We start from the raw sequence: 11,446 nt of genomic DNA, 5'->3' as shown, positions 1-11,446 counted from the left end.
CCCCCCCCCCATAAACTTAACACATTTCTGATGTATACATATTATTGCTATAGGCCTTCGCAGAACAGCTGTGTGACAGTAAGTGCAGTAAATGGGCAAAGTATACATAACATTGGTCTGGTAGTACAGAGCCTGCACTTGGTTTTGTTCCTATATTCCACAAACATGCAGAGAGAGGACAAATTTTAGTTCAAAATACTGAAGTGTTGAATAAAAATACACCAGCTGTAGAAGGCAAGTTGTCATTGAGTCATTGATGACTGTGACTTTGCTATAATCACATATAAGCATCTAAGAAATTAAATTTTGGACTGGTGTATTTTCCCATTAAAAAAAAAAGAAAAAAAAGCTTTAATTATAACACTTGAGGTATATATTAATCTGTTGTGTCTTCCAATTGCCTGTATTTATATGTGTTTATTGTAGGAGCTAAACCCTGATACAACACATCCAGATTTCCGAATTTGGCTCACCAGTTACCCATCTGCCACGTTCCCAGTGTCTGTACTTCAGAACGGAGTGAAGATGACTAATGAAGCACCAAAAGGTTTACGGGCCAATATAATTCGTTCATACCTGATGGATCCAATATCTGATCCTGACTTCTTCAACAGCTGCAGAAAACCTGTTAGTAATGCTGTATTGTAACTTTGTAAATCAGTTAAAGCAGACCCTGATGACTGTGTATGTCACATGGGGAAAAACCCTCCCAAATTAAATAGTTGTCTTCCACTGCAATGAAACTGGTTTTGATTACTGGCAATAGTGAAGTAAATTTAATTTTTATTTTATTGCTCGTCTCCTACTTCTTCAATTGCGATTTTGTGCTATGGCATTAATAATACAGCTCTCTAGTTTAAAAACCAAAAAGTAAGACTGGGAAAAATCCTAACCACTCTTTTCATAATTAAATGTTTGTTTGCAAGCGTATTTTACATTATTTTTCTAATATATGACCTCTAAATGAGGTCATATACTTTACTAAATGGTCTCAATTAAAAAATGAAACAAAAGTTCCTATCTGAAGTTTTTCTGTAAGGGCCTGAAATCCTATCTTGATAATGAGAAGAAAAAAAGCAGAAATATTTTGTGAACGTTTTATAATACAATCGTGTAAAAAAAAAAAAAAAAATTCATAGGTACATGGTCTCATACACATAGTTGTACGTGTCATGTATATTAATTACATATCCATGGATACATAGCTTTAAAAATGAAATTGCTTTGAGGGTTCACAGTGGTTTAAGACAATATTTAGAACTGATGCTTACGACAATTTGATGACTTCTTGCTGAAGGTTGTTGTATGTCAAGAAAAAGCTACCCCTGACTCATAAACAGTATGTTACCAGAGCAGGAGACACTGACTGGGTTTTGACTGACTCAGACAGCACTGCTGTGCAGGACGTGAGAAAAAATGAAATGGTTTAAACCAGCTATGAATTATTAATGGTCTTGCATTTGGTTTTAAGGCTGAGTTCAAGACATTGCTGTATGGCCTCTGCTTCTTCCACGCGCTGGTGCAAGAAAGGCGGAATTTTGGGCCGTTGGGTTGGAACATTCCGTACGAGTTCAATGAGACCGACCTGCGCATCAGCGTGCAGCAGCTGCACATCTTCCTTGACCAGTACGAGGTATAGCAACCTCTCACAGCAGTCACCGGGCCTTGCTTGCACTTTCTAGGGCTGTTGGTGCATGTACTAATTGCAGGCTGAGTGCTGCCACAGCAGGAGTTTAGTGGGGGCAGTGAATTAGAAACCAAGGTCTACTTGCAATTCATTTCAAATGGTTAGTATACCATGATCAGTATATAACTAATGTGGGAAACTTTCAAATTACAATTTAGAAGTTCTGCCATGCAAAACAGAGCAGTGTTTGTTTCATATAGTTGCCTTATTCATTGGAATCTTATCCTGTCCTTAGGCAGGAGCTGTGGATTCAGCTGTTGGCAATGTTACTGCAAGCTGTGAAATATCATATTAAACTACTTAATTGCTAACTGTGATTTACTTAATGATAGGGATAATACTAGATGCTGGACTGTTGCAGATTAATAACAACCTTGATCTATTTGTGTAAATTTGGCAGATGGTGTTTCCTTCCCTGTTTGCAGATCTAGGCAGTGGTTCATAGAAGCCTCTGCAATTTGCTAGCAATACGTGCCACTTCTCTATGTTCCAGCTTCCTAGGCAACCCACTATAGCCAGAATCTGTTAAAGTTATGGCTGGGGGCAGGAACGGGGTGTTATTTTCAAACCACTGTCAGCCTGCAGTGTTTTTGGTTATCAATGTGGTTAATAGGTAACTTGTGATTCAGCATGAGAAAGCAACTGCATGAAGGTGTGCGTTTCTTTTCCTGCCAGAGAATGAAGGGCTGGGGGGGTGTGGGGTGTGTCTGAGGGGATGTCCTCCCATTATAGGACCAAAGCTTATAAGCAAATGTAGTGCCTAGGAGGGAGGGAAGCTTCCTCGCCTCCCCCCCTCCCCCCGCCGAAAGATAGTAACTTGTACATAGTAAACAGATTTCCTGGTACTTTTTTCAACTGGTTTGCTTTATCTCAGTTCTCAGCGTATCACCCACTTTTGCCCTGACTTCCTGTAAACAATTTATCTCATCATTTGTAATTTGTTCCTTTTATGCACCTAAGAGGAATCCAGCTTCTCCTGCCCTCAAGACTTTAAGCATGTTTGCTTTTATTTTCTAAAAAAAAAAAAAAAAAAAAAGTATAAGCACAGCTATAGCCCTGTGACAGCATACATTTATTTTATAAGTATGTATAGCCAAACAAGTAGAGATACTTTTGGAAAAGTTTTCCATGAACTTGTACTCAGGGAGTTCCAGCTGCATTACTATGGTTATTTTTGGTGCTATTATTCTTCAAAAGAAGGTGCTGGGTGACTTGATAGATGATTATTAAAGTATTTGAAGATCAGGAGATCAATGGTACAAGCATGAACTAGCAAAAGTAAATAACAGTTTTTAAACTTTCCAGTAAGAATTCTAGATGACTTCCAAATAAATTACAATTATACCAATATGGCTGTCCATAGAAGTGCTAGACTGCAGTTCAGATCATTGTCTTGCTTTTTTTCAGGAGGTGCCACATGATGCTCTCCGCTATATGACTGGAGAATGCAATTATGGTGGCAGAGTCACTGATGACTGGGATCGGCGTACGCTCCGTAGTATTCTGAACATGTTCTTTTGCTCAGAAATCATTACAAATGTAGATTATAAATTTGATCCAAGTGGCCTTTATTTTGCTCCTCCTGAAGGGGATGTAAGTACCCCAAAACAACAGAATTCCCAACAGCTTATATTTTTAAAATATAGATCTATCTTTCCTGACATTGATATGTGCCTCAGTGCTTACTGCTGTCACTGCTTGCTTTTGTGGCTTAATCTCACATTCTATTAGGACTTGTTTCAGTGACTTCTAAGAAACAGAAATAATGTGAAAAAAAACTCCAACTACTGCCAATTAAATTGACCTTGCTCTGTGTGAGTCAGCATGCTTGGGGACAGTAAGGGAGAAACACAGCCTGCTGAAGTTAAAAGCTTTATAAAATAGGCATAAGAGAATTAGTTGATCATGTCTGCTGGAGGTAGAAAGAACATAGTCATCAGCTTAATTTATTGCACAGGAGAGTTATGTTACACATCAGCAAAACTTGGCAAGCAGTGGGCCCAGAAAGGGCCTGCAGCCCCTTGCACTAGGTATCTTACTTTGTAAGAGAATTTCCAACAGCTGCCAGAAATTTTGTCAGAAATTATTTACGCAAAGCCAATCCTGATTTCAGGGTAAGAGGATGGACCAAAGGAAGTTGAGGCACAGTCAGCCCCTGTATTTCCTTTTATAACTTAGTTTACACACTGTATTCGTTACACTAGGAAAGTCTGTAGTGGTTTTGAGACACAGCTTGCAGCCTGTCATGGGCTGTTTCTGCATCTCCTTTTAAGTCTAGAATATATCTTTTTTCAGTACCAAAGCTATATTGAATATACAAAGACACTTCCACTGAATCCTTCCCCGGAGGTATTTGGAATGAACGCAAACGCTGATATTGCCAAGGATCAGTCAGAAACGCAACTGTTATTTGATAACATTCTTCTTACACAGGTATGTAAAGAGTAAAAGTCACACACCATCTTACTGTAACTTTCTACTCTGTCTCCACATTAGTATGTTCAGACTTTTTTTCAGTTTTTACTGTACCTTATTGTATTATATCTCCATTCTAGTGAAATTACTGCTCCACTTAAGAATCTTTTAAGGCTTTTTTGGCTTTGTATTTTTCCCGTCTTCCTAATGAAACATAGCTTCTGTGATCGTACAGTCAGTTTGCCTATCTTCTCCTCCCCCCAGCTTTTAACAATATTCAACTTCTTGGCCCATTTCAGTCCAGTTTGTAAGCCAGGTACAATCTGGGGATACTATGGTTCCTGTAAGCTTCATGATGAAAATGAAGAGCTGAATATAGAGAGCAAGAGGGACATGGAGGGACAGCAAGACCGAACTTGGCACTGCTCTGTGCTGTTTCACGGCACCTGGCCAGCCAGTGGTGCTGATGGGTACATCCAAGATGGGGGGAGAAAGATTGGTTTACTGTGGAAGCAGGATTTCAGCAAAAAAAGAGAAGGACACAAACCTGTAAGAAACCAGATTTTGTTAGTTCTAAGCTAATAACTTATTGCAATAATATAGGAAGCTCTCAAACAAATTAATTTCAGTCACAGGGAAAGAGTGTTGGAACTGCAATGATCTTTTAAACAATGCCTTTATAACAGCTCTATTTTCCTGCATTTTAACTACTTGCTTTCCTAAGTCCTCTTTCTTTTTCTCAAAATACATCCAAATGTTTGGCTCTCTCTAGTCTCGGGCATCTGATGGTGGTGCAAAATCCACCAATGAAGTTGTTCATGAAGTCACAGGTGACATCCTGAGCAAACTTCCTCCAAATTTTGACATTGAAGCAGCAATGAGAAGATATCCAACAACTTATACTCAAAGTATGAATACTGTGCTTGTCCAAGAGATGGGACGCTTTAACAAGTTACTGCAGACAATACGGGACTCCTGTGTTAACATCCAGAAAGCAATAAAGGTGAGCTGAAGATAACCTTTTAAGGCGTATACCTAGAACCTAGACCCAATGCAAATAGCTTAGAGAACTGACCCTGAAGTCCGATTCAGGTCGGTCAGTCAAACACTTTAAAGCATCCAGATTCCAAACTGATTTATTGATCTGTATCTTAAAACTGATAGGAGTACAATGGAATATAAAAGTACTACTGTGCCTACTGTAGAGAAACTGAATCAGAAAGTTTTTAACTACAGATTTGCTAGCAAATAAGGCAAGCAGTAACTAGGTTCACATCTGGTTTTCTGCCTCAATGGCCTGAAAGACTGAAGCACCTCACACAATTTCTTACAGATGAAAGCAGATCTCCTCAACACCTCAAATAGCAAATTACTGCCAGTGAGGATTCCAGTTAAGATATCACAGTCTAAAGTTGATATTTGTTCTCAGTAGGAATCAAAAGCTACTGCTGTGCAAAATACAGAAAAAAAGCAGGAAAAAAGTCACTTTGGGTAATTTTTATTTATCTGTTATAGCTTAAGGCTGATAAGGCATTTAAAAAAAACAAACCAAAAACCCCCTCCCCAAATAACCCACAAACGCCACTCTGCTCCCTGTTAAAGCCAAACTACAAGCTGAAAAGTCTGCCACTTTAGAATAAGGCACTTGCAGCAATGTCACAGAGTTTTGAGGAAACTTTAAATAATAATAAAAAACAGTATTTACAGTTAGTAAAACTGAGAAGTGCTCTGGGAAGACCATGTTTCTGAGGAAGGATGAGAAGGGAGAATTTTCCAGTATGGGCAGTTTTCTCCGAAAGAGGCTATGGACCTTTTCCCTGACCAATCTAGTGACTAACTACCAGATCAGACAGAAGACTGCAGTAGCTTTTTATGAAATCCATTATGTCCATTATTCTTGTTTTCAGTGTTGCTCCTGTCTGACTTGGCTAGAAGTTTATAGCATCTGTTGGACAGAGTGCGATGTTGATTTTTTTAATTGTTAAAGCAAGCTTGTTAGGCAAAGTATTTTGACATCTTCCTTTCCAAAATTTCTTTTAGGGGTTAGTACTGATGTCTGCTGAACTGGAAGAAGTGGTAAGCAGCATTCTGAAAGGCAAAATTCCAGGACTATGGATGAGTAAGTCTTACCCAAGCCTCAAGCCTCTGGGCAGCTATGTGACTGACTTCCTTAATAGACTGAAGTTCTTACAGGTGAGCATGACCATTTATGCCAATTGTTCAATGCCACTTATTATTTTTGTCTATTGATGTCAGGTGACATCTCCACAAGTGAACACACACATTAATTACTTCCACTGAATAACTGACAGGTAAAGTTCAGTTCATTTGTGCATCTGTTTTGTATAGCTGTTTGCTCATCGCAGCATCTAATGAAGCACTACATTTTGCCACATACCCTAAACCTCACAAAGAGAGCTGCAGTATGTCAGTAATACTGTATGACAGAATTGGCCTTATGAAGTGAATTTACCAAGGGCTTGTTAAACTGCACATAGATCTGGTGGTGGTAATGAAGTTAATTAAAATAGAACTTAGGAAAGCACTGTTGAGTTCCTTTTCCAGTGAGCAAACTTAAATTAGTAAAACACTTTGACACAAAATCTTATGTTAAAGTCAAGTACCAAACTTTCAATAAAGTGCTGGAGAAGAAAGCTGGATGAGTTAGGGAGAATCAGTGGGGTTCCTTCACCTGTAAGAGTGCAGATTCCCAAAACTGAGTTTAAATGAGTAATATCTAGAGTCTCAGCACCATTCTGTGGCTTAGTAATCTCAGTCAGCTGAAGAAAACCAATCTCATTGCAGGTTGCCTACTCCATATCTGTTATAAGAGCAGGTCCCAAGACAGACAAAAGATCTAGGAACAAAAATCATAAGTAAATAAAAAAAATTTAAAAAAATCAAAAGAAGCATCCAGTTTTAGGCCTAGAAGGTTATCCAGCAATCTGGATTTCCAGAGAACCTCTATTTTATGTTTTTGGACACACATCACCCAGCCAACACACCTCAGTAACTTCCACTTTCATCTGTAGCAAGCCTGACAGCAGTATGTGTAAAGAACAAAAGTGCCATTTCTTAAACAGAATCCAGGACAGAAATTAAACTTGTACAAATGGAAAACTGCCAATAGCTATGAGGATGATTTTTTTATTTCTTGAATTGAAAGCTACTTATTAGTAGAGACAAGTAGTTTAGTTGTCTTCACTGTAATTCTCTTCAGCAGATAGTTGTAGCAAAATTTTTTCAGACATTATTCAAAACTGATGTTTGCAACGATCAGAAAGAGTTCTTCCTGCATGCAGTAAATATTCACCACTGCAACAGACCTCACATATATTACAAACAAATCCAATGAATTTTGGCATTTTTAAAAATCATTTTTATACAGAGGCCTCCACGGTGTAAGCTATTAAAAAAACCCGCAAACAAACCAACCAACCCAAACAAAAAAAACCCCTCCCTGTCCGCCCCCCCCCCCCAGTCAACAGAAGTTTAATTAGGCCACATATCCTCCTCATGAGGAAATCATCCCTCCTCATCTTCAACTTGCTGTACACACTTACAACATGTGACACTGGCCCTGGAAGAGAGATATGAGCCTTTCAAAGAGAAAACAGCCTGCAAAAAAAAAAAGTATCTGTCATTTGCACAGAGAAACAAAGGTCAATGCTGAACAGCCTTCAATAATGAGAGAGAGAGAGAGAAGAATTGAACACTCATTTGATGAACTTAGAAGGATGATGTATGTTTAACAGACTTAGTCTGAATAAGTCAAGCTAAGTATTTCCAGGCAACAGTGTTGGGGTTTTTTTTTTGTTTGAGGGTGTTTAGTTGGTTGGTTGTGTTTTTTTTTAAAAACAGAAGCTAGTGACATTTTAAAAACACATGGCAGCCATCCAGAGTTCCACTGCTTTCAGAAAAGAAAAAGACAATCCTGGATTCACAAAGGGAGAAATTACTTCTGCTGTTATTCTAGAAGATATTTGCTTTCCTAAATACTAAAAGAAATAAAAGGCAGTTTTTTTCTTTTGTCCTCCTCTCTCTCTTTTGCTGCTGCAGCTGTGGTATGAAAATGGAACTCCACCGGTCTTCTGGATTTCGGGATTCTTCTTCACTCAAGCATTCTTAACAGGTGCCCAGCAGAACTACGCCAGAAAATACACCATTCCAATAGACCTACTAGAATTTGACTATGAAGTGCTAGAAGACAAGGAATATGAAATTGCTCCTGAAGATGGTGAGTATGCATGACACAATTATCTGCCTTTGCTGATATATTCAGAAGATAACATTAATTTGCAAACTCAGAGTTATGCAATTAAGTTAATGAATTCAGCTGGAAAACATACATAACTGCACTGCTCCCCATGAGATACACAAAAAGCTAAGCGGCAAAATACTATTTAAGTCCTTAAAAATTTAAGATTAGTGAGATTAGTTCACCTCCTGGATTAGCATGCAGATGATAAATAACACCAACAGAGGACACTCCTTACCCCCAACTTCCCACAACAGATCAAACTTTCAAGTGATATCAAGCTTGCCCCCCCCCCCCCCCAACTTTATTTCACTCCATTAGCATATATGTCTGAAGATGCATATTTTCCTAAGCCAAGGAAAACCAAACATTTACCACAGAAGTTGGGTATGCTACTTAACTATGCCTAGAAAAATATCTTAGGGATATGATCACAATGTGCAATAGGGGATTGCTCGAGGTGGAAAAGTCCCATTTTTCATCAGACCACTTTATTATATATTACTTACCTTAGGTTTCAGTTGCAGATATGTTTGTTAGCCTGTCCTTCTTTAGAAAAAAGGACAGAATAAACTGAACTGTTCTTAATACTCTTTTTAATACTTTTCTGAGGATCAGTTTGACTGGAAGTTGTGTAAAAAGAAGGGCTTGGTAGGTTGCCTGGGAGAGCCACATCCAGTCATTTTCTGTTGGGGCATGTTTACTTTTTGTTTTAGAAGTTACAGTTTTCAGTCTATGTAGCAAGAAGGTGCAAGTTTGATGAAAAACAGATGTTGCTGTCACTTTTTTTTTTTTCTTCTGGAGAGCTGATGGAATGACAGCTGTCATTCTGTCATGTCATTATGACATGTCAAAATACAGGTATTTATGTTTTTTAAACATTTAAAGACTTTTTTTTTTTTTTACTCCCTTAATGAACTGCTTGAGAAAGGTATAAGCCAGTAGCACTTTGAAACATCAGCAATGAAACAGTGTGAGGACTAACTAGTGAAAGACTGTTTATACGATCAAATCTCCAACTTTGGAAACAGTAAAGCTGACAATATGTAGTACATACAGAAAAGTCTGTAATAATGACAACTGTAAAAATAGTGTCCTGTACCGTGGAATAATTTTTCAGCTCCGTCATTCAATGTTCAACGTTCAGAAAAGGCTGGATACACTATGATATTGCTAGACATTGTAACTTTATAAAATTTTATAGAATTGTAATCATAATAAATTGTAATGAAGTATAAGATGTTATACTCAAAGTTTGAGTGTTATACTCAGTTATTTTATCATCACTTGGAACACACAAAATTGACAAAGTCCCACACACTCAATTAACCGATATTTTGCAAAGTGCATTGCACTAGCTGCTGCTGTTGGCTAGAAGACATTTTCAGTTTTTGCATAATATAGTATCTCTTCCAACTGATTCAGGGGTCTACGTTCAGGGATTGTTCTTGGATGGAGCACGCTGGAACAGGCAAACTAAGAAGCTAGGAGAATCTCATCCAAAAATCCTCTATGATACAGTACCTGTGGTCAGTATCTTTTGTTTGGTGACATTTTATAGTATTACATACCAACAAATACCATAGTACTAACACTCCCAAGTTCTAGTGTTGAAGGAAGTAACAGGGTAATTCTTAAAAAAGAAAATTATTTAACTGAAATGTTTTGTGTTGAAATAGAAATTAAGTGTCTGAGAGGAGCTGAGAATCCTTTGCTAATAATGACAGTGACAGAAGTTTGGTGTTGCATATTATGGGAGAGGAAGCAATCTGCTAAGAAAGAGGAAACAAGAAACTGGTTTTCACAGCTATGTGTTAAAAAGCAAACAAAACAAAAACCCAACAATGTCAAGATACTTTGGCCAAGCCAAAACTGTTTCCCTAGTTTTTTTCCTAACCAAGATGAAAAGGATTATTTTATTCTTTACTGCAGATATGGCTAAAGCCATGTAAGAGAGCAGACATTCCACAGCGACCAAGTTACCTGGCCCCAGTGTACAAGACCAGCGAGAGAAGAGGGATCCTGTCAACTACAGGCCATTCCACCAACTTTGTCATCGCAATGACTCTGCCTTCAGACAAACCACAAGAACACTGGATCAGGCGGGGTGTGGCGTTATTATGTCAGCTTAACTCATAAACCTGTCACAATTTACGCAGGTAGGTGCATTTTCCAGATCACTTACAAGGGATGTATGTCAGTCTTGAAATTTCACGTAAAAAGAGAAATCAAAATGAGTTTGTTTACAATGTTGCATTTGTGCCTTTCATGAGATTTGAAAAAAAAAAACCTAAAATACACAGGTGCACAATAAAACCTTGTAAAAGCCAACAAAAATATCTGCTCCTTGAATAATTTTATTTTCTGAAGGCTCCTTATTTATAAGGAACATACATAAAATGAACACAACACTGTTGACAATGAACAAAACAGCATTTGATCATTTCCAGCTTTATAAAATTTTAAAAAATTATTTAGTTATAACAAAAAGACTGATAGCTCAGCAAGTTATCTTATAGGACCATAATCACATTTTAAACCATAGACTCAATTGTTAAGGGGGGGGGGAAAAAAAAAATAAAAAAAAAAAAAAAAAAAAAAAAAAAATCACACTGCATCTAGCAACTACAATATTTTCTAAGCGTAATCACAGCGGATTGAGTGCAATGTGATCTACATCAAAATTCATATGGGATGTCACACGGTGACAGCATTGTAATATACAAGTAACATTTATGCCCTCCAACAAATACAAGTTAAATGAGACTCTGGATTCAAGCAGAATGGAATGTTGAAGCCAAGTAGAAATGTAGTGGAATTCAGATTGTCTGTAACATGACTCAAAAGCGTACATTAGAATCACTTGGAATTCAATACTGGTGGAAAATATAGAAGTCACAGCTGTTATACTGCTCTTCATAACTTGTAATAAATACTAGAAAATTAAAGGGAACAACCCATATTTAATGAAAAATACAGTACCTACCTTCAAGGACCATGTTTTTCCCTTGTCTGAAGATGGTCTTGGAAGGAAGTTAACTATTTTCCTATAGAGGCAGTGTATTAAGCTATAACCATATTCCAAC

The 11,446-nt window shown here is 37.7% G+C and overlaps 1 protein-coding gene across 1 annotated transcript in view; it reads left to right on the top strand.

Moving 5' to 3' along the window:
- Positions 1-10,499, top strand: part of DNAH7 (dynein, axonemal, heavy chain 7) — a 116,712-nt gene extending 106,213 nt beyond the window's left edge. Inside the window, exons 56-64 of the mRNA XM_010564048.1 lie at positions 427-627; positions 1,472-1,633; positions 3,095-3,280; positions 3,983-4,120; positions 4,875-5,105; positions 6,143-6,295; positions 8,162-8,339; positions 9,786-9,889; positions 10,293-10,499. Of these exons, the coding sequence (XP_010562350.1) occupies positions 427-627; positions 1,472-1,633; positions 3,095-3,280; positions 3,983-4,120; positions 4,875-5,105; positions 6,143-6,295; positions 8,162-8,339; positions 9,786-9,889; positions 10,293-10,499 (1,560 nt within the window). The remainder of the gene's footprint in view (positions 1-426; positions 628-1,471; positions 1,634-3,094; positions 3,281-3,982; positions 4,121-4,874; positions 5,106-6,142; positions 6,296-8,161; positions 8,340-9,785; positions 9,890-10,292) is intronic.
- Positions 10,500-11,446: the final 947 nt, after the last annotated feature.

This window comes from Haliaeetus leucocephalus, unplaced genomic scaffold (genome assembly GCF_000737465.1).
Source record: "Haliaeetus leucocephalus isolate CR32 unplaced genomic scaffold, Haliaeetus_leucocephalus-4.0 Scaffold1, whole genome shotgun sequence".
Taxonomy (NCBI): domain Eukaryota; kingdom Metazoa; phylum Chordata; class Aves; order Accipitriformes; family Accipitridae; genus Haliaeetus; species Haliaeetus leucocephalus.
Note: the sequence above shows the minus strand (reverse complement) of the source record. Positions and strands in the feature narration are given on the sequence as shown.